Source organism: Macrotis lagotis, chromosome 5, assembly GCF_037893015.1.
Source record: "Macrotis lagotis isolate mMagLag1 chromosome 5, bilby.v1.9.chrom.fasta, whole genome shotgun sequence".
In the NCBI taxonomy this organism is placed as follows: domain Eukaryota; kingdom Metazoa; phylum Chordata; class Mammalia; order Peramelemorphia; family Peramelidae; genus Macrotis; species Macrotis lagotis.
In genome coordinates this window covers 243,432,856-243,457,060 of record NC_133662.1, presented here as the reverse complement: position 1 = coordinate 243,457,060, position 24,205 = coordinate 243,432,856, and the positions used below count along the sequence as shown (strand labels likewise).

At 38.8% G+C, this 24,205-nt stretch overlaps 1 protein-coding gene across 1 annotated transcript in view; it reads right to left on the bottom strand.

The window, feature by feature from the left end:
• The window catches only part of RPA1 (replication protein A1), a 59,855-nt gene that overhangs the window by 20,899 nt on the left and 14,751 nt on the right, over positions 1-24,205 (bottom strand). Inside the window, exons 6-14 of the mRNA XM_074189195.1 lie at positions 13,738-13,830; positions 11,166-11,295; positions 9,599-9,701; positions 7,992-8,060; positions 7,656-7,848; positions 7,337-7,476; positions 6,846-6,994; positions 3,174-3,306; positions 522-698 (exon numbers count right to left, since the gene is read on the bottom strand). Coding sequence (XP_074045296.1) covers positions 522-698; positions 3,174-3,306; positions 6,846-6,994; positions 7,337-7,476; positions 7,656-7,848; positions 7,992-8,060; positions 9,599-9,701; positions 11,166-11,295; positions 13,738-13,830 — 1,187 coding nt within the window. The remainder of the gene's footprint in view (positions 1-521; positions 699-3,173; positions 3,307-6,845; positions 6,995-7,336; positions 7,477-7,655; positions 7,849-7,991; positions 8,061-9,598; positions 9,702-11,165; positions 11,296-13,737; positions 13,831-24,205) is intronic.

Sequence of the window (24,205 nt, the reverse complement as noted above, 5' to 3'; positions counted from 1 at the left end):
TTCTAGCAAGAAGGACTTTTAGTATGAACAAAGTATGCCACTGAGTTCATCGAAAGCCTCCTCGCATTCTCTCCTCCTTTCTCATTTCCAGGACCTTGGAAAAAACTGTTTAATGCTTGCCCATCCCTGAGGTTTCTAGCTGCTTCATCCCACCAGACACTGGTCGGTATCAGGGTTGGGCCCCTGTGGAAAGTAAGAAACCACTGGTTGCCCCAGGTTTGAATCAGGAAGCCTGGGTTCATATTCTCCCACTTATTAGCTGTAGGACTGAAGAGAAAGACTATTGAGTATCCTGAGCAGAGAGAGAGAGACAGAGACCTTGTGGCCAAACATCTCACCCCCTTCAGAGAATATCACAACACTCCAAATACAGTAGATGCTTAATAAATTTCTGAATGACCTTCACCTCAGGACCTATAAATTGGGTTACTCACAAAGTAAACCATCACACAAGGCTATCATAAACAAAATGCTCCTCAATTATAAAAGGATCTATATGTGAATGAGCCTCAGCATCTTACCGACAGGATCATTCGGTACTTAAAGCTGGGGAATTCCCGATCACACTTCTCGCAGCGGTAGAGCCCATTCTGCTGGTCGATCACTTTCTTATTGCAATCCTGAGAGGGGCAAGCCTGGTACATACAGCTCTCCTTGCGAAGGTACACCACCGTTGCCACACAACTAAAGTAATCCGCCTTTGAGAGGGAGAGAAGGACAAGTCATTGGTTCAGCAAACCTACCTTCCAGACTATAATCACAAGCAACTAGAGTGCTTCAGTGACAGACTATCATGTAGCACATTGAACTATTCAAAGTCTTAAAGATCCCAGGGCACAGAGGGAAAGATTTCTTCTCGGGTGCTGGAGTTCCAACATACCAGTGCAAAGTCAACACCAACCCCACTTCCTATAAATATAAATTTAATATAGGCAAACCAGGTTCTAAGGAAAATCACTTCATAACACAAAAACTGCACCAATGTCTCTAATGGATTATGCTGGAAGCATTGAAGAGATGTTCTCTCTCCTTTCTTCCACTTGAAGACTGAACAAAAGTCACAATCCACAGTTTTCTCTTTCAAAAGACAAAGATTTCTGTCCTTTGCCTTCTTTGGAGAGTGATGAATCACCAGTTAGCAGACTACTGAAATAAGAGTGCTGCAGACTATAAAATCGAGTAAAGCTACAGTCAGCCAGTCTTCAAGACAATTTGTTTGGGGGTGTGGGGGGAGGACAATGAATCCTGGGGTCCAGTGTAACCTTTGTCTTTAATTCAGCAGACGTGAGAAGAGAGAAGCCAGCTCTCACTCCTGAGTCTCTCAAGTCCTTCCTCCCTAATTCCCATGAGAGTTCCAAAGGAAGAAAACAGAGTCTGTAATTAGCAAAGACCAAGATCCAAGGTTTAGCCCCAATACTTCCAAACCCTGAACCTCAGTTGTCTCACTTATCAAATGATATAAAAGCAGAGATAACTACCTACTTCAGAGGGTAATGAGAAAAAAAAGCACTTTATAAACCTTAAAACTTGATACAAATGTGATCTACTACTACAATCAACCTTGAGGATCTCTAAGGTCTCTTCAAATTCACATTTTGAGAGGAAGAGGATAATCTAATAGAATATAAAATTAACAGGAAAGAATGATGACATATTCTCTAAGTCCTAGTAAAATGCTAGGAAATCAGTGCCATGTAAATCACTATGAACTAAAAACCTGTGGGGCTTCAACACCACAAAGTGAAGCTTGGTGTCCATTTAATTGTGGGTGTGTCAGCCAAGAGGGCCTTTCACACCACATCCTGAATTCTGAGAAATCTCTTAGAAGTCAGGGACTATTTAGGACTGAATATTTTTGTTTTTCCTTTGTCACAAAGCTGTATGTGTATGCACACAAAATGGCTGTATGAAAAAACAAAAAGCCATCAATAAAATGTATTTTTAAAAATATGCTTAAATTTAAGAAAATGTTTAAAAACACAAAGAATTTTGGCCAGCTTTGGGGTGAGTTTAGGCCTGGGACAACCACATGAAAGCTCTAGCCTTCCTGGGGTTGTCTGCTCTAGATCCAAGTTAACTTCTAAGATCCTAGAAAGGGACATTGCATCCAACCCTCTCCAATCCCTAGTCACACACAATGTTCTTCCTTTTCCATCTGAGCCAAGTCCAGAGCATATCCTGGAGGAGAGTTCTTATTCTGTACCAGGGCATAAATGGGCTCACAGGGTGGCTGCCGTGAGGGGCGAAGAGGCAAAGGGAAGTAGTTGCTAGGTGACAAAACAATCTGTCTAATGCTTGATCCTCAAAATCAACACATGTTGATGCAGACAATGGTGACAATAAAGACAGGTAAGGGAATGCAATGAATGGAGTCAGATAGTAGAGAAAAGAAAGCAGTAGGGGCTGGAGCTTGTGATCTACCGGTCTGGAGCAGATCTTCCCAAGCCACAAAGCCTGAGGGACAAGAGAATTATTCTTTTTATTTATTTTTTTTATTTTTTTATTTCTTTTTTTAGTTTTTACAAGACAGTGGGGTTAAGTGACTTGTCCAAGGCCACACAGCTAGGCAATTATGTATCTGAGACCACATTTGAACTCAGGTCCCCCTGACTCCAAGGGCCAGTGTTCTATCCACTGCCCCACCTAGTTGCCCCTGAATTCTTCTAAAAAAGCAGGAAAAAGTCATCTGGAAAACCAAGCTCCATTCTGGAGACATCCCCCTTAGTAGGCGATGTGAATGGCTACTCTAAGGCTAACAGCTGATAGCACCTGGCCAAGGTATTAACTTCAAAAGCCCCCAAATGTTCAGTGTAAATAAAAACATCAGAATCTACCTACTTGAGGAGAGAACACTTAAAGGTTCAAGATCGATCATATTAAAGAACCCCATGGAATCAAAGGCATTGTCATCCCTATTTCAGCCTTTGCTTGATCTAAGTTCGAAGCCAACAGGAGAGTTCTTGAAGTTAATGTCTGATGTCACTTCTTTGACATCTGAAACAATTGCTCTGTTGAAACTTAATGGTGACACAAACTCCCTAGGTTATGGAGTGAAAATCAATAAAAGGGAGAGGAAAGCAGAGGGAAGGAGAGGAGAAGAGGCTGAATCCTCCAATCCCCTATCTGCTGCTGTCCACTTCTAGGACTGACAGACAGTGAGGAGTCTAGCTTACCTTGTCACCTTGTCCCAGGTTCTCAGATTTAACATCATACAGAGTTTTCCAGTTGACATTATTCCCTCCAGTTCCTCCACCCCTAGCATCAGAGATCGAAACAGCTTCTAGGGCTTGTCCTTCTGAGTCAAACCTGAAGAACCAAGAGAACTAGAATAAAGTAACAGCCCTGAAAATGAAATCAATGTCAGCTTTTCCAAAACCTGACTTGTTCCCTGAGGCTAGATAGTGGATCTTTATTTTCCCTCTTCACAGAGTTTTACAAGCAACAGACATTTGTATATAGGATAATCACTCAAACCACATTTGGGAAAAAGTTAGTTCCATTTTGATTGTACTTTGAGGGCTATTAACAGCAGTTGTAAATGACCTCAACACTCTTATCTCAATCATTCTGATGCCACCCAGTGGTCAAGGAACACACTGCAAAGTCCTAAGTGTCCTGGAGCCACTTCCCACGAACCTAACAACACAGGTTTTTAGGGGCCTAAGCCCTAAAAATAATAATCCTCTGAAACAGCAAGATTCAATTAAAGCAAAAAAATTCTGAAGCTCTGCTAAGAACAAATAAACTCCCACACACGTGGCCCCAAAGGTATAAAGTTCCTCCTTCAATGCTAACCTCCATCAGACTACGAATACTCAGGTGGCAGACCAGCACCACCAATACCATGAATAAGTGCATCGATATATGGCAAAAATCCTCTTACATCAAAATATTTTTTAAAAAGTTGAGATGGAGAGTCAAAATAGCAGACGATTACATGCTTACATTAAATTTTAAAATGAATTGCACCCTTCCCTCCCATCACAGACTTAGTTCTTTCCTAAATGAGGCCTTTATGTTATTATAAAAATTAATTTGTGTTCCCTAAGCAATATGAAAAAGACAGAAACACTGCTTCATGGAACCTGCCAAGCAACAAGGAAATGCCAATCTGAGATTAAAAACATCGAGAAAGTGGCTAACAGAGAGTTGACCCCCCCCCCCCAATTGCCCACTCATGGCAGGCTACCTTGCAGGCTGGCTGCAGACAAATGCCTTCTTGTTCAATCAGGTAAGTTATGAAATCCCTCACCCAGAAGCATCAGTCCATAAATCTGTCTCGGCACCACCAGCAATACGAGTTTACTGTCTCAAAAGCTCCAAGGAGACATTTCCCACCATAGACAGCTCATCAGGAGTCAGCAGAGCAAGGAGAGAACAGCCCCTCTTACAATAAAAACTCCACGATGTTAGAGCTGAGAACTAAACACACCCCTCTCCATCTTAGCCGTTCAACTTCAGGCCAACTCATTGGATGGACAAGAATTTCCTAGCTGACCCCTATCATCTATTTAATTCTAATGGCTTTCATGTTGACTGAGATCAGACCCCTCAAAAAATTAAGGGAAAATGACTTAGTGTGGCTATGCCAAATGGAGGTGGTTCATAAGCTCCTGAAAATAGTACTCACAGCCCTAGGCCTTTTGGGTTCAGGTGAACTAAGATATATTATTAAGTGTAGGGTGGTGGTAAACTTTTTTTAGAAGTTATCTATAAAGCTTTAAAAGGCATGAAAATTAACGTATAAAAAGTTTCATTTATCTCTTTTTTCTAGCCATTTCTCACTGTGTCTGTCTCTCCCTCTCTCACACATACACACACACATACACACACTGCCTTTGCTAATGTCTACTAATGATTTCCTAGTTAATAATAAAACATTTTCTTTAAACCTTGGTGGGGCAGCTAGGAGACTTAGTGAATAGAGCACTGGCCCTGGAATCAGAGGACATGAGTTCAAATTTGACCTTGGACACATCACTTAACTCTGTTGCCTTGTAAAAAATCCTAAATGAATGAATGAATGAATTGACCTTGGCCAGGAGTGGATGAGAGGGAGGCTGAGAGTCCCTGTCTTAGAATCATTCTCACTTTAACCTCTTAGGGCTTGCTGCCCCTCCTTCTGACAGGGGGCTGATTGATGCACCCAAGGTGTGGGATGAGGTATATTTGAATTTAACTATGCCTCTTTTAACAGGGACTGTTTTTCTTCTTGTATTGAAGGATTTATCAAAATAGTAGACAATCCCCAAATAACATTAAATTTTAAAATGCATTGATAGTACTATCCAAAAAAAGAAAGAAAAGAGGGTCATCACAGAAGCATTTTTTTAAAATGCAGAAGAGCCCTGAAGAAACACAGTCAAGAAAGGACAGACTTCAAAGGAATATGTAAACAAGCTGTATACAAATAACATTTTCACACATTATTTTTTCTTTCAGTTCCCCCCTTTTAAGGTTTTTTTTTGCAAGGCAATGGGATTAAGTGACTTGCCCAAGGCCACACAGCTAGGTAATTATTAAGTGGCTGAGGCCGGATTTGAACTCAGGTACTCCTGACTCCAGGGCTGGTGCTCTATCCACTGTGCCACCTAGCCACCCTTCAGTTCCCCTTTCTAAGAAAATGTTTTGGGGAGGTTCTTTTTGGGGGGGAGGAATGTCATCAAATTCAGAATTGTAAAAAAATCTTTTAAAAAGGTTATCTGGATCAGACCCTTCATTATTTACTGGGGGTAGGGGAAACCCCTAAAGCTCATCCAGGAAAGATGACTTGTCCCAGATCACAAAGCAGTGTAGCATAGCAGATAATGGACTGGATTCCAAGTCAGTAAAAAGCTGAGCTGAGAAACAGCTTCAGACACTTCCTGGGTGCTATGGGATCATGGCTAATCCTCTACTTCTCTAACTTAATTCACTTCCTTGGCATTACCTGCCTCACATAGCTGCCTAGAGGCTCAGACAAGCTTTGCCCATCTCAGAAGGCCACATAAACATCAGCCATCATTGCTGGTGACAGAACTATTCCCTCTCACTCTCCCCTGGTACCCTGCAGTAAAGACTTAGAACCCACAAGATTTCATCTACAATCAGAGTGAAATGCTTCTTTATTTAAAAAACCCTATGGCACAATCTCAAAGTCATGCACTTCTCCCCTTCAACCACAGCCACATAATTTAAACTAAAGCTAGTTAAAATGTTTTCTTTAACCAAACCAATTCTCACAAATCATGTTTCAATTGGAGGTGTTCTTTGAATGTGGAATTCTAACTTTCTGAAAAAGAAGATATATTGCAGAGACCTTAGCAGGCTTTCCTCCTCCCCAGAGTGCCTCAGGAACGTCAATGGCCTGCTGATAAAAGCCCATTGTTCTCACTGTATTTTATCTCGGAGTCCAATGAAAACACCAAAGAAGAAGATGTACTCCAACACTGAATGTTTCAAGGAGTCAGAAAGCATTCCCTTCCCCCACACCCCTAAAAACCTTAAGAGACCCATAACACGGATCAAATCTCAGGAAGAAAAATGTTCTCTCCACTAAAGCTCCTCAAAGCAGAATTGCTAAAGTCTACTGTGTCTGCTTTGGGAGGATCTGGGTCAGCTGGCAATACTTTCACTTTAATTGCCTCCCTCCGACTCTTCAAGGTTTGTCATGGGATTACAGGTTTGTCAGTTTAAGAAGCTGAAAGCCGCCCTCTCAGAGGACATAATGCCTCCCAGAAATAGAGAAACAAGCCCCCTGCTCAGCCGGCAGGTCACAGGCCTGATACAAGAACCACAAAGAGAACCCAGTTCCCTACTAGGAGAGGAAAAAGGGGCCCTCTTTGTTGATTTCCACAAAAACCTACCATCCACGTAGTTTAAAGGCCTCTGGAATATCGGGGTTCACAAGAACAGTGCTTGAAGAGAGCACTGATAGGCTCCTCCCACCAAAATCAGAGACTCGGGCTCCTTTGATGGCCAACACAGGCTGTCGAGACCCGTCAAATCTGTCAGCCTGCAATCATCAACAAAGGCACATACACACACAGTTATTAGGGCTGTAGGACATACTCTGCACTCCCACAAAGTCGTCTTGCCCAACTCAACCACACCCTAGAAGCACCCACTATGCTGAGATACTCTCAGAATCTTTACAGGCTCAAGATCACCCCAGACACCATGAGGGAAAGCTTTCAAGAGCAAGATGATTCCATAGAAAAGCATTTTCAAACTGATTCCTAAGACAATCCCCCATTCTGCACACAGACCCAGTATCTATAAATCAAGAGTTTGGAATATTGTTTTTTAATCACATCCCATGGGATGCATCTGTTGAGACTCCTGAGCAGCAACTTACATCTTCTCCCCACAGAGTGGTTGTCACCACCTTCCCAGAAGTGTCCATCAAATGGATGTTCCTTTTGGAAACTTCTCTATTGGAAGACTTCACAACAACTTTGCCAGCATCTTCAAAGCTCTTACAGACTCCAATGATGTCTGAAATGGAGGCACCATATTTTAGTGAGGGATGCTTACAAATCTCAACTGAAGAATATCACTCTCAAAGATGAAACCTAAAGGTCCCCAGCCTTGCATCCCCCTGTCTTCCTCACATATTTGCATAATGACAGCCCAGTATCACAGCTTTTTTTTTTTTAATAATCATATGCACTTACCTACAAGTGAATCTTTAGCCTTGTTCTCCAGGTCACCAATCTCCGTGAAGTCAAACTGAACTGTAGGTAAGTGATGAGCATCTTCACAAAGCACCACAGAGGTCTCATTATTGAAGGTCATTTCATAGTCATTCTTAACAGCTGTGAACTGCTTATTAGCAATCTTCAGGGTGCCTTTGGAGAAGTAATACACCTACATAGAAAGAGATGTCAAGCCATGAGATCTCAAACTAGGGCTGTGAACAACTTTAACAATCATCAAACTCATTCTACCATTTAACTAATTTCTATGTGAAAGTGCGACTATAGCTCGATACTTCAGTTCCAAGACCATACCTTATTCACATCGATGAGGGGAAAGAACTTGTCTACTTGATCATTGAAAGCAGTAGCTCTGATCTCACCCTGCAAAAAAATATAAGAAACAGAATTAGCCGGTTCTATGCAGTCTTGCCAGAGCAGTCACCACAAGTCAAGGAATTTCACTAGTGAGCTTGAAACAGGCAGCCAAGACCCAAATGTATATCAATTCAGTTCGAAGTAGGGAAAAACTCCCTCACAATTACTCTGTGGAAAAATGGAATGGGTAGTCCCATAAGGCTATACCCTTCGTCAAGAACTCTTCAAGTAAAAGCTGCCCAGAACCCTTGATGAGCAGGTTGCAGAAAGGATGTGGTTTTTAGACAGGGATGGAGAAGATCAAGTACAAGGTGCTTCTAATGCTGAAATTCAGGGTTTCTGAACAATTTACAGTTTTTCAGTTATTCAACTAGAAGATATTATCTCCAAGTTTTACTGATTTGGGGTGAGGAATAACACCTGAATAGAAATAGTTAAAACTAGTCCAATGCTCCTTACCCTTCACTCCCATAAAAAAACTCTTGGGAAATTAGAGATTAAAGATTCTGCTGCAAATAAAGCTTATTTACTTTATATCTGCCAAATATGGTGTGACAACTCATTCTTAAATACATAGCATCTAATGCCAGATCAATAAATTGATTTTCAAAGTTGCTAGCAGCATAGTTTTTACTTTCCCTGTCAGTTAAAATGCTGCTGATAGGTCAAAAAAAGGAAATAAATGGCTGAAACATTCCACAAAAATAGACTGGAAACATAAACATTGGAGCTGAAAAAGACCTAAGAGTTCATCTATTCTCATCAGTTATTCACTCAAAGAGCTAAGGAGGAGAGCTTCAGTGACTTGCCTAAGGTATAAATATCTTGTCTCATGAAATCCCCATGTGAAACTAAACTGTGATGCTCCCAGAGGTCAGAGTGACATATTCCTTAATGTCTGACTTAGTCCCCAGGTAGTTTCTGGCAGAGCTGGGATTAGAACTCAAGTCTTTAGATTCCAAGGTCAATGTCCACTCTAATGTCCTCAAAGAGCCACTGTTGGACTGCCACAAGACCTACAGTCTGACATCTCTGACAGAAGTCTTTGCTCCTGGCCCAAACTAGGCCAGAACTTCTCATTCCACTAACACACCAATTGTTTGGACAAACCATCTGAAACCACAGGCTGAAGTCCTTTCACTAGCAAGAGGGCTGTGGTCCACCCAAGGGACCCTGGGTGCAGCCCAAGCATTGCAGTGTTCCTCTGCTCTACCAAGCAGAAAGCATTCCAGCAAGGCCACTTTGCTTGCCAAGAGCCAGACGATGCTTCTTGTTTCTTCTACCCAAGGGACCCTTTCATGCATTCAGAAGGTTAGTTCCAACTGTTCTAAATGCTCTCATTTAAGACTAAGCTGCAAAGTCTTATTTATGACTCTCAACCAAAGGCAGTACCAATATACCACAGAATGGGTCAAAAGAACCTCAGCTATCACATTTTCTTTGGCCTATACTAGCTTTTCACTGTACAGATAGGAGAGAAATGAGTCTTCTGTTGGTCAAGGGCTCAACTGCTTCTGTTTCCCCAAATGACAGACACAACTTACACTTTCATCAACCATTTCTATAGAGAAAAGCTTTCCTTCCCCTCGGGAGTTGCTCCAGGTGCGGATCTGACTTTTATTAGTAACACGAGCACAAATAGTCCACCTGGAAAATAAATTGGTATCAAAAATTCAGAGAATCCTTTTTTGAAGAAAACGTGGCAGCTCCCCCTCAACCCCAAAATGGCCTCCCTGACCCAGGTCATCCCTGCCCATTGGACAGACATTTTGAGCAAAATATACAAGGTTGTCAATGTTCAGAAAAAGCAAAAAACAAAGACAAGATGATAAAATAGTAACACTTGTGGTTTATCAACTCTTTTTAATTCCTTGAACTGTTACAAATGATGTAAAATTCAGGTCCTGCCTCTGATGCATGGCGAAGTAAGGTCTATGGAATCAGTCACACATCTATCAAAATACCCAAAGGACCTCATGGGATAGATCTGATTTTTAGATCTAGCCCAGTCTTCTAAATAGGATCTTGATAATGACAGCAATAATAATAATAATAGTTATGATGAAAATTTATACAGTGCTTTAAGGTTTATAAACAAACTCTCATGTTCTCTTGAGTGAAGACACTAACTTGCAAGGAAGGCCTCTGACAATCCTTACAGTTTCCTACCTCAAAGGGAATTGTAAAAATAAAATATCATCCAAAAAAGGGCCTTGAGAAAAAAGGTCTTCTTTTATATATAGCTCAGGTTAATCTAATTTAACAGATTAATCTAGATGAACAAGACTTCACTGAAGTCTACAAGACACAGGCAATTTTAACCAAGACCATCATCATTATCTACATTAAGAATAACAATCTCCCACTGCTAATGGGTATCCAGAAGCGAAACACTGTCAATGGATAGCAATGGTCATTATTGGTTTTATATAGGTCTGAACATAGGCTGTAATTTTCACCTACTTTAGTTTATATGAAATCCAAATTTATTCATAATATTTGTGTTACACACTGGAAACTAAATTTTTTCCTTTCAAGGAGACTTCATTTAGGAATGGGGCATATCATCCATATCCAGACAAAAAACTATGGAAACCAAATGTAGACCATGCACACTACTCTCACTTTTTAAAACTTGCATGTTTTTTTTCTTTTTTCCCATTTTTTTTTCTCCTTTAGTTCTGATTCTTCTTTCACAACATAACTAATTTGGAAATATGTCAAACATGATTGCACATGTATAACCTCGATCAGATTACTTCCTGTCATAGGGAGGCAGAAAAATGTAGAACTCAAAATTCAACACCATGTTATTCTTTCAATTACTACAAGATCAATTTTTTAGAAAGATTAGTAATTTTTCAGTATAATAATCTCCATTATTTGCTTGCTTTATGAAATTTACACCTCTTCTTTACAATCTTAATTGTCTTGGAGGTTTTTTTAAATCTGACACAGATTCTTCAAAAGATAAGAAATTAAATCTAGTAACAAAATATCAACAAATATCTAGTCACCCTACATTTGGAACACAAACTTCTAAAAAAAGACAGAAAACCACTTTAAATGACAAGGAAGAGCATCTTGAACTTGGTAGGTTTCACAACTCACTTGGACTGGTATGGGTTCAGGCTGGCGATGGGTACAACTTTCAACTGGGATCCTCCAAGAGTGCTCAGATTAGCGCTTCCAACTTTGCCAAATGTCTTTGAAACACCATAGCTTTTAGTTGCTGTGGAACCTTTAAAATATACAAAAACACCAAAAATTCTCAAACTATTTAGCCTGTATGACATTTGTATTTATGGTCAGCTCTATGATGAGAACTGTATAGTCTTCAGATTACTTCTCATTTCTATTCATCCAACAATGGCTGAAAATTGCAGAGGGAGGGCTGGAAAGAAGTTTCCAGGAAGAATAGAGTAGGGGCTTGAGAAATGGTGTCATTAGGCTCTAATCCTTTCCAGTCCTATTCTATAAACCTTATTTGAGAATTATGGCCATGCAGAAGATCACAGAGAAGCAAATACACATTTTTTTGGTTATTTCTTTAATGAACAAATATGATATTGGGGCAGTAATAACAAGCAAAAGAAAAAGGTGCTGTGAACCTGTGGGAAATGAGGCTGTCACTCAGATAAATGAGTTTACTACCTGGCAAAAATGCCATTTTGGCACAAGAAAAAGTCTCCAATCTTATAGTCATATTGAAGATTATGACACGAAGTCAATGGTGCAAACCAGTCTTTGGGCACAGGACACTGTTGGCAGAACAGCCCAGCCTAGGCCATGCCACATTCTCTGCTCCCTGAAGAGAACACAATAGTAACTAATGTTCTTTAGCAGCTGAGTCTATTCTCTCTGAGGCTTTCTGAGTCTCTTTCCATAAAGACAAGAACTGTAAATTAACAAAATATCCTCAGGAAAAAAGCTCGGTTAAAAAAAAACAACTGGAAAACCCTGTCATTCATTAAACAAGTATCTATTGAGGTCTCAGAGTTTTTCTTCTACCAGGATTGTCAAGAGACACAAGTGTAGAACCAATAGCAATAGTTCTCAACAATGCAAGCCCACAACACCCACTCACACTCTCTCTCTCTCTCTCTCTCTCTCTTTTAGTTTTTGCAAGGCAATGGGGTTAAGTGGCTTGCCCAAGGCCACACAGCTAGGCAATTATTAAGTGTCTGAGGACGGATTTGAACTCAGGTACTCCTAGCTGCCCCCCACAACACCCTCTCTTAAGGCAACATTTGCAGTCAGTTTGGTTTCTCCCAATACAAAACATCACATTCAGGCCTTCTCCTTCCACTCTCTAGCTAATGAGGGTTTAGAGGTGCATGAACTAATTTTAAGATTAACTGAAGATAGTCATGGGCATAAGTAGATTATAGGACATGATCAGTGATGATGACTTGAACCCAAGAAAAGGTATAAAAGACATTTTATTGTGTATGTATATGATGGAAGTGGGTTGGTCCTGTATCAAGAATAAGAGATAACAGATGAATAACACAAGAGAACCACTTTCCCCCGAGATACCAAAAGAACAAGAGAATAGTATCAAGATTTATTAACAACACAGGCAAGAATTGTAGAATTAGAAGCTATGAAGGGGTTTCAAAGTGTCAAAGAAATGATTACACTCACTGATGAAATCCTATATCCAAAGTATCAAAGATACTCCGAAGGTATGTCTGAGGGAAAAGCTTATGAAACAGTCTAAGTGGAAATGACGTCTGACCTCTCCTCATTGTGATGGCCATAACACTGAGGCCATTCAACAGCACAAAGATTTGGGAGCTGATTACACAAGTAAGGAGAGGAACAGAAAAGTGCTAAGAAGAGTTAACCAGTTAAAAGTCCTGGAAGTTGACTTTCCAAGGAGAGCAGGAAGACTGTTCCAGAGAAGCATTCTGTTCACTAAATGCACCTAATGTCAATGGCAATGCGTCATACACATCCTGAAAATGTCAAGGCTTTCATTTTGTTCCTCTCAGAACACTGGAGTTCAAAAACAGAAAACTACTACTCTTAAGAGGGATGTGGGGGTAGGATGGGGGAGATATACAGCAATTTCTGGCAAAGCAGTGAAAGGAAAAAAAGTTCTACCTAAAAATAATCCCAACCAAATTCTACAAATCATGGACTCCACTTTGGAGATTCCTCTAGGAAAGGCTAAAAAAAGCAAACAAAATGATTCGATTAAAAGTCTTCCTGGATCTTCTATAAAGTCAGAAGAAGAAAATATTGTTTTCAATGAAACTGAAAACTAGACTTTCTGACCAATAGAGATGATATGGTTTTTCAAAGATAAAAACCCAAGAGACTAAAATGGAAAACAGAGAGAAACCAAATATAATGAAGCAGATGGTGAAGAACTAGCTTAAAAGATAAGAATTTTAAAAGATATGCAAATGAACAGAAAGAAAGAAGATAGAAAACCCAACAATGTGTGAGAAACTCTAAGGTAAACTCTGAAATGCTAAAAGTACTATACATTACTTAAAATGATGGATTAAAGTTAACTTTAGAGGTCTTTTCTTTCCAGCATGCACTTTACAATTGGAATCGGAATTATTTTTAAATCTTCCAGTGTCCTTTGCCCTAGATTCAATGACAAGCACTACACAAAGGCTTTATGATCACAATGGACATCTCAAGCTCATCCAGCAGCAGGACTTACCCAGTCCTGAATTCCCATTCTGTTGCTGGGGCTTGTTGGCTACTGGATTAGCTGCTGGCCCTGGAGCTGGTGCCGCTTGCTGCTGCCCTTGTCCTAAGGATGAAAAGGGAAAAGGCAATTCAATATACAGTTACTGAACTGACTTAAATCGTACTGAGTCAATGAGAAATTTAAAAAGTCTCGGTTTCACAAAAGCTGTTTCTGGGCCCGAATTCATGCTGGGACAGTCAAATATGTGCAGTGAATTAGCCAATGTGAAAGGGGTGGGGTGAGGGGATGAAACTTTATGTCTTTATTACAAAAAAAAGCAAGGTTGTCTCCATTGACCTTTCACCTTCTCACAATGGATAGCTTTCAGTTTTAATAAGGTTCTTCCCCAAAGCCTACTCCTTTCTCCTGCATGAACCTGCAGTCAAGTCACCAGGCTGAAGCTGTGACATTACCGCTATTTCCATAGCAACAAATCGATGTCATCAACAGAAGTACGTGTTCACTGCAGGCTTTAGCAGAAGAAAAAGCTGGGAGGGAGGAGGGAAGTCTGAGAGCATCTCAATTGTCTCTCAAGTGCTCCAACTTCAAAGGGAGCGGCTACATTCGGAAAGGCTTCTCTCTCTCTCTCTCTCTCTCTCTCTCTCTCTTTTTCCCCCAAACAAAGCCACCTTATTTTGCAACAGACAGTTGATGGAAAATAAAGAGCCGAAAGAGTCGTGGTTAACGGTGAAGCACCAGTGAACTGTCTCAGCAGGGGGAGTTGAGGATGGGGCTCAGAAGCTGGGGTGTCAAGGAAATAGCCAGATCACTAGGAGCAGGAGGTTAAAAGAACAAAGCTCTCAAAAAGAAAATAAGAAATGACTTACTAACAATAAAGGTACTCATTTTTCTCTCCCTTATCATTTAGACTACTTTTCATAAAGTAGAAAAATAGAATTTAATCATTTTCAAAGCAACACATTTGATTTTTGTAGATTTAACTGTGACTGGGCAATATTAAATATGGCATTCAGCTACTCTAGCTTTTTTCAACTAGAAAGTGCCAGGGAGAGTCTGAGTACTCTTAAGGTACTATGGCAACTGCAATAGGCAGCAATACTGGAGAGATGCTTGCAGGGCTCCCCAGGCTGCAGCCCCTTCCCCATTACTGGCTGCTCCAACTGGGGAGGCAAGAATTGGATTCCTTTTTCTGGGCAAGGCAGTGAAATGGATGGAGTGCCTGGACTGGAAGCAGGAAGATCTGAGGTCAAATCTGGCCTCAGACACTTCCTAGCTGGGTGACCCTGGGCAAGTCACTTCACCCTGTTTGCCTCAGTTTCCTTCTGCAAAATGAGCTAGAGAAGGAAATGGTCAACCTCTCCAGTATCTCTGCCAAGAATGGGGTCACAAAATCAAGCACAATTATAACAACTCAATGCCAACACTCTAAAGAGAAACATTCTACACCAAGGCTCTCGAGCCCTCTTTCATTGCTAGTCAGTCAAGAAGAGCAAGCCATCAAGATGAAATAATTGAACAAAAAATGGACAAGGTTAAAAAAAACAAGTTTCCTCACTCCTAGCAGTTCTGCTGTAGCTTTCTTTTGATTTGGGGGATGAGATGGTTCATAACTGTGACTTCATTGATTTGGGGAATGCCCTCAATCCCCAGCTCTTCCTCAGAGTTGACTGAGGTTAAGAGTGCCACAACCACCACCTATATGTCACAAGTAAGACCCAAGCCTTCCAAGTCTTCCCGAATTCAAGGACGGCATTCTATCTACCAGCTACTAAGCACTACTTTTCCCTCATTCTGAACACTTGCCCACTCAGAAGTCACCACAGGCCCACATTACACGGTCATAGCCAAAGTAATTTCACAACAATGTCCTAACCAAACCTCATTTTTATAACACATTACTACAGGGAAGAGTTCTTTCTGCAGGCTATTTATACAACATTTCTCCCACAAAACATTCAACATCCCTACAAAATTGCTTGATACTTTTGTAAACTTAGCTAATGCCATATATAAGAAGTATATTTAAATATACAAACTGGACACATATTCATGTATTTAATTTTATACACACACACACACATATGTATACACACACACACACACACACACATATATTTACATTTATCATCTTAACATCATCTCTATTTCCCAGTGTTTCCACCCCCCCCGAAAGAGACCTCTTATAATAAGTTATAAAAACAGAAAAAATCTGACAAAACTATCCACTACACCAAAACGGATTGGTACTGTACATAATGTTCCCACCTCTACAAAGCAGCAGGGCAGCCTCTTTTCCCATTTCTTCTTTGGTCCACAGTGCATCCTGATTTCAGTTTTCAATGTACATCTTGTTTCTCTGTCGCTGATCTGTCCACTTACACTATTGGAGTCATTGTGTGCCCTGTTTTCATGCCTTTCTACATCCATCATATTTATTATTTCTAACAATGCAGCAATATTCCATTATATTACTGTTTCCCAACTTGCCCAGTCAATCTCCAGAACGATGTCATTATCAAGAATGGCAATCTCCTATTTAAAGATTTTTTTCATTCTTCTGTGCATATCAAATTCACAAAGGTATTTGTAAAGCATGACTGCATTTCTCTGATGATGTATCATGAGAAAACATCTATAACATGACCCAGTTCATAAGGTATACCATGTGAAAAAATTTTTGGAAAATATCACATTTAAAAACTCTAGAGTCTCACAGTGAGTCTGTTCGCCTCTCCTGTGAAGTCCCTTATCAGATACTGTCTAAATTTCCTGATTCTCTCAAGTAATAAACTAAATTGGTTAAACTGGTTTAGAAAACCAAAGCAAGCCCATGGAGACTCTGGTATTAAAGCATACTTTCCCTGAGTCAGGCAGTTGAAAAAAATACAAAATCAAAAACAAATAACTTAGACTAGTTTTCCCCTAAAAAATGAGCCTCAGCAACACAACATTTTAAGTTCTAGAGTCATACCCAAAAGCACCAATTGTGACAGTAGAAGGGCCCCTTCAAAACCAGTTGTCCAAATCCCTCATTTCAGATGACAAAGTCTGAGAGATGGAGACATCACCTGCGCAAGATCACCCAAGCAATGGACAAGCTAGGACACCATAAAGATCCAGATCTTATAATGCGTGGAGCCAAAAATCTTAATGTTTTAACGGTAAAAAACTGTACTCAAAGACTTTGGAGACATCATGAACAAACACTGGAGCAGAATGTCATCCTCAGTACCATGACCCAGTTCTGGGTTACAGGAAGTGCTTTCAAAAACCACACCTTAAAATGAGAATTAATTCAAGTTAAAATGCACATTGTGCCACTGGATAACAGGTAAAGGTATAGTGTATCCTCATTGTAGTTCTAGTTCAGGGATGGGGAACCTTTTTTCTGCCAAGGACCATTTGGCAAACATTTAATTTGATCACCCTAAAAAACTCTTAGATTACTGAATTTCATGTCCCACCTGCAGTTGTGGTAGCACCAGACCAAATGATTTGGCCCACAAGTTGGACATTCCCCACCCATTCTAGAATATTTATAACATAAAAAATTCAACCAGGGAAGCACATTCCAATACTTATTTAAACACCCATTCACACAGAGGTATGCAAACAGAAGAGTCAGTCTCAAATTTACTGATAACTTAAATCTAATAGAATCCAACTGAAAAAAAAATCCATCTAATCAATTTTCTTTGTATTTCAGTATGATCTCAACAATGAATCATATTTCCATCAACACAGCTAAGTACTGTATGAGACAGATTAATTACAAGCAGTAACAATTATATTTTATTTGCTCAAGATAATGTACTAAGTTTGAAGATACAGACACAGGCAAATAGGCAATGTTAAACATAGGCGCCTCAAAATCCAATAATCGTCAAATTCAATAATTGTCCAGTGTCTACAGTATATGAAACATGAATTAGTACCCTTGTGCATTAAAGCTTTATTACTGGCATTTTGAAAACTCAATAAAAATTACTTTATTTAAAGTGGAAAAATGACAGCATAATGGGATTAAATGAAAACACTTCAATCTACATTTCAGCATTCCTCTGCCCACTTCTTGAACTGAACTAAATTATAAGGAGGCTCTAAAGCATGGGTGTCCAACCTTTCAGCTCTTCTGGGCTGCATCACCCAACAAAAACTTGTCAAGGGCCACAAAACAGAATTCAATATTTATGTCTACAATGTAACCCACATTACCAATGAGTATAATAATAAAATGTAATCATGCTGCATAAATAGGTTTTGAGGGCTGCAAGCATCTTGTGAAGGTTGAAAACACCTGTGAAAGTTTCCCCTACTCACTCATCCCACAGTCAATGCTTCTGCATTTTCAAAATACAAATAAAGTCTCACTATTGTGGAATACCACTGCAAAAAAGTGCTCCCTGTAACTGAGTTATTCTTAAGTCCCCAATGGATGGCTCAAAGTAATAAGGTTTTATTGATCTAATTTCAATGATTCTTTACCACAAATAATCCTGAACAATAAGTGTCTTTTTGAGTCCCCATCTACATGTAAAACTTTCACTAGAAAGAAGAAAATAATGACTTAGGGTTTCCTGACCCTGAAGTCAGTGAGAAGAAGTTTCAGGATAGGTCTAATGAAGAAATACCCACTCTTCAACTGTTTTTACTCACACCTCCCTCAAACATCTCAATCATCACACACACACACACACACACACACACAGTTTCAACATTTAAACCATCCAATAAATAGATGACATTTGTGTAACACTTGAAGGTTGGCAAAGTAATTTACAAATATAATGTCATTTCTTCTTCACAACAATGCTAGAAAGAGATTCTATTCTATTAATACTCTCACTTTACAAATGAGAAATTGGGGCACACAGAGGTCACTTGACTTGCCCTGGCATGGTGCAAGTGTGAGAAGTCAGCTTTGACCTTAGATCTTTTTTTCCTTCCCTTGTAACAGGCTTTTTTCTAAAATTTCAAGTTCATTATCCATTGAGTGTTAATTTTTTTAACTGAATGCTGAATTCTTACTCCCCCCCACTTCTCCTTTACCCACTGTAAAGGCAAGAAATGTGATATCAAATATATATGTGAAATTATAAAGAACATATTTCCATATTAGCCATGTTGTCAAAGAATAAAGCAAGAAAAATAAAGTGAAAAAAATTATGCTTCAATCTACATTCAGGGTTCCATCAGTTCTTTTTCCTGGAGATAGATAGCAGTTGAATGGTCTTAGATCACTGTTTTACTGAGAATAGCCAAGTCAGTCACAATTGATCATCACACAATCCTGCCAATACTGTATACAATGTTTCCCTGAATCTGCTCACTTCACTTTTACATCAGTTCACATAAGTCTTTCTAGTTTTTTTGAAACTATCCCGCTCCTCATTTCCTACAGTACAACAGTATTCCATCACCATCATATACTACAACTTGTTCAATCATTCCCCAACTGATGGGTATTCCCACAATTTCCAATTCTTTGCCGCTTACAAAAAGAGTTCCTAAAAGCATTTCTGTACACAGAGATCCTTTTTTAAAAAAATTTTTTAGAATGTTGAACTAATAGCAGTATTCTAATCAAAGGAATGCAATTTTATAGCACAACACACTGGTGTCAACTTATCCATGTGTCCTCCAACATGTCATTTTCTTTTGTCATGTTAATCAATCTAATACATCAGAGTTGTTTTAAGTTATGTTTCTCTAATCAATAATGATTTAGAAAATTTTTTCATATGGTTATAACTTTGATGACTTCATTTGAAAATGCCAGTTCATATCTTTACTATTTATGACTTGTATTCTTATAAATTTGATTCAATAATCTATGTATTTAATAAAAGAGATCTTTATCAGAGAAACTTAGTATGTAATTTTTTCCCCAGTTGTATGCTTTCTTTCTAATCTTGGTTGCATTAGTTTTGCTTGGACAAAAGCTTTTAAATTTAATGTAATTTGAATTATCCATTTTACTTCCAGTGATCCTTTCCATCTCTTGTTTGAAAATAAATTCTTCCTTTATCCAAAGATTTGACAGGTAAAATTTTTTTCATGCTGCTCTAATTTGCTTATATCATCCTTTATGTCAAAATCATATACCCATTTTGAAACAATTTTTGCAACTAGTATTTCTGACAAAGGACTCGTTTCTAAAATATACAGAGAACTGAGTCAAATTTTCAAAAAAAACAAACCATTCCCCAATTGACAAATGGTCAAAGGATATGCAAAGGCAATTTTCAGCTGAGGAAATCAAAGCAATCCATAGTCATATGAAAAATTGCTCCAAATCATTACTTACTAGAGAAATGCAAATTAAAGTTTTTATCTCACACCTCTCAGGCTAGCCAATATGACCAGAAAGGGCAATGGTCAATGTTGGAAGGGATGCAGGAAATCTGGGACACTAATACATTGTTGGTGGAGCTGTGAACTCATCAAACCTTTCTGGAAAGCAATTTGGGATTATGCCCAAAGGGCAACAAAAATGTGCATATACCCTTTGACCCACCAATACCACTACTGGGTCTATACCCTGAAGAGATAATGAAAACATCACTTGTACAAAAATATTTATAGTAGCCCTGTTTGTGGCGGCAAAAAATTGGAAATTAAATGAATGTCTTTCAATTAGGGAATGGCTTAACAAACTGGTATATGCATGTCATGGAACACTATTGTTCTATTAGAAACCAGGAGGGACAGGAATTCAGGGAAGCCTGGAAGGATTTGCATGAACTGATGCTGAGTGAGATGAACAGAACCAGAAGAACATTGTACACCCTAACAGCAACATGGGGTTGATGATCAACCTTGATGGACTTGCTCATCCTTCAGTGCAACAACCAGGGACAATTTTGGGCTATCTGCAATGGAGAATACCATCTGTATCCAGAGAAAGAATTATGGACTTTGAACAAAGACCAAAGTATTACTGTCAAATTAGAAAAAAAAAAAACCATTATATTATTATGTAATTTTACTATCTCATACTTTATTTTTCTTCCTTAAGGATGATCTCTCTGTCATCACATTCAACAGTGATCAATGTATAACATGGAATCAATGTAAAGACTAACAGAATACCTTCTGTGGGGAGTGAAGCAAGAATGGTGGAAAATTTGTAAAACTCAAAATAAATAAAATCTTTCTTTAAAAAAATCATATACTTTGGGGAGGCTAGGTGGCGCAGTGGATAAAGCACCGGCCCTGGAGTCAAGAGGACCTGGGTTCAAATCCAGTCTCAGGCACTTAATAATTACCTAGCTGTGTGGCCTTGGGCAAGCCACTTAACCCCCCATTTGCCTTGCAAAAACCTAAAAAAAAAAAATCATATACTCATTTTGACCTTGTCGTAGTATATACAGTATAGTCATAGTGTATTCATTAATGAGATCATACTGTTGGTCTACATCTAATTTCTTCCAAATCACTTTCCAGTGTTCCCAGCATTTCTTGTTAAGTAGTGAGCTCTTGTCCCAAATCTTGGATCCTATGGTCATTTTCTTACTGATCCATTTTCTATTTCTTAGCCAATACCAGACTGCTTTCATGACTGCTATATAATAAAGTTCGGGCAGTTAGGTAGTACAGTGAATAAAACACTTGGCCTGAAGTCAAGAAGACCTGAGTTCAAATCTAGCCTCAGACATTAGCAGTGTAATTCTGGACAGGTCACTTAATCTTGTTTGCCTCGGTTTCCTCATTTGCAAACTGAACTGGATGGAGAGAGTAAAGCACTCCGAATATCTTTGCTAAAAAACCCCAAATGGTTTCATGAAGAGTTGGACATGATTGAAATGACTGAACAAAGAAAATACAGTTTGAGATCTGGTACTATTAAGTCACTTTCCTTCACATTTTTTTCATTGATTATTTAGATATTCTTGACCTTTTATTCTTCCAAATGAATTGTTTTTATTTTTTCTAACTCAATAAAATAACTTTTTGGTAGTTTGTTTGGCATGGCACTGAATAAGTAAATAAATTTAGAAAGAAGTGTCATTTTTATTATATTTATTATACTGGCTCAGTCAACTCATGAGAAATTAATATTCCTCCATTTGTTTACATCTGCATTTATTTATGTAAAAAATATTTTGTAAGTGTGTTCATATAGTTCCTGGATTTATCTTAGCAGGCAAATTTCCCAAGTACTTCATATTACCTTAGATCCACTTGACTCCAGGTCCAAGACTCTAACAACAGTGCTACCAGTTGATGAAAACAGAAAAAGAAACCAAGAACACGGAGGAAAAGAAATAGAAAAACCAGGACGATTCTCTTTCTTTTCCAAATACATCAAGGAATTTAGTGTCCCTAAAGAAAGGGAGTTGAGCTCATTTTTGGACTAACTCCTATAGACTGGTGTTACGATTATTATTACCATTGCAGGTATTTTAACAAGTTACATACAAAACCATTTATGATCTTCCAAAGAAGAATTCATTAATTTTTACTGGCACTCTATTTCTAAATTATATTTCTCTATTTTCTAGATTGACACCAAGTTACCACAGTCTAAAGTGGGTGTAAAAAAAAATTTTGAAACTGCAACAACTGACATTTTATGTTAATACTCATTAAATATTTTTTATAAAAGCTTCTCTAAATTCATTCTCAAAACACATTATGATTCAAATATATCATCACAGAACAAGATGACCTATGACTAGTACAAATCATATCTGAGTTAATTTTTTCAGTAATTTTATAAATAAATGTCACAATAAGCATATTAATAGGACAAATGGGATTTTATTAGGGCATCTTTCAGTAACAGGGTCAATCCTTAATTGATAAAGCAAAAAAACTGACTATGCCTTGAGATTCTAATCTGCTTCTATGCAAAAGAGCCCTAAAGCATGTTTCCATCTCACTTAATCCCTCTCAATAAATCAACCAACTAACAAACCAGCCAAGCTTCACATTTACTAAGCAGTTACCAAGAGTAGGCATTATGCTAAGCACTAGAGAGAGGGATGCAAAAATGAGGCCAGAAATTCTACCAAGGACTAACGTGCACATCATAAGACACAAAATCAAGAGTCATTAAGAAAGATGACACTCTAGTCAGGCACTCAAGGTCCTCCCTGGACAGAATGGTCTGGCATGCTACGGACCACAAATTCAGAGTCAGACACAGCTAAATGACTGAACATCTACAATTCTCTCCCAACATTTTACTGGATTATCTGTTGTAGAAGCTCTTGAAAAACCATATTAGTCCCCCATTTCTATGAATTTCCAAAAATGATAGAAAGAAGATTCTCCCACTGCTGACTTAACTACTTTCCAAAATATTTTACCTCTTTCAGTCCCCAACTTAAGTACCATATCCCGCAACACTACAATCTTCATGAAGCCTCCCCTAATCTTCACCCCATATGAATGTGGCAATGTCCCTCACACAGATCCAAATTTTCCTAATCCAAATCATATATTAAACTTATTTGTGAATGTGCCATCTTTCTTATTAGATTGCAAACTCTTTGTGGTCATGGACTATTTTCTAATCTTTGTATTCCAAATGTCCTTTGACATAATGAATGGATGACCAAACAACTGACTAACACCAATGAACTCTAGTGAAAATTACAAACATTTGTATTGAAAGATAATTTTTTTTTGGAGGCTTAAGTAACTTTGGAGGGTAAATTACTTGTCCAGGGTAATAGAGACAGGAAGTGATTGAGGCCAAATTTGAACTCCGGTAACTTGACTCTAGGATGCACTTGTTCATTAAGTACAAAAATATGCTCAAGAAAATATATAATAATGCTGATATGTTAAGATTTAATCACATATATGTTGTTTTATTAATTATAGTTTTCCAAATGAAATATGGCCAAAATATCCTCCCCAATAGCCATGATAAAGCTGTTGAAATTAAAATCTACTTCTCAATAACTTCACAATTGTTGCATCTACTTCAGTTAGCTTTGGCAAATAAAATAAAAAGAATTTAATTTTAAAATCTGCTCAACCATGAAGTGAGCCCTGAGGCAAAACAGACTAGGCTGTTGCCTAGATGCCAAACCCGGAATTTCCCCCTCCCCCCGACCACCAGGCAGAACTAGAGCCTGGCCTTCTGCCACACTTTGGCATGTGGTCGCTCTATACTGGCTTCCAGGTTAAATCTCCCTCTCTTTCTCACAGCCTTCACTGCTCCCCAGCATCCTCCTTATACTTGGGGACTTTGACTTAAATGCTAACATCCCCCTCAAGTAGCTTCTCATTCACTTCCAAAATTCTCATGAACTACACCTCTGCTCCCATGAAGTGACTTACTTGCAGGAGGTGACACCCTTCATCCCAAGACCATCTACAAGGGTTCTCACTCTACTCTCCAGAATTCTGATATTCCTCTGACCACAATCTCCTATCATTCTTTGGTTCCTAGGCCTGGCTCACTTTAGATCCATTCTGTCCTCACCACAATCTTATCACTGAACCCAACAAGACTCACTCT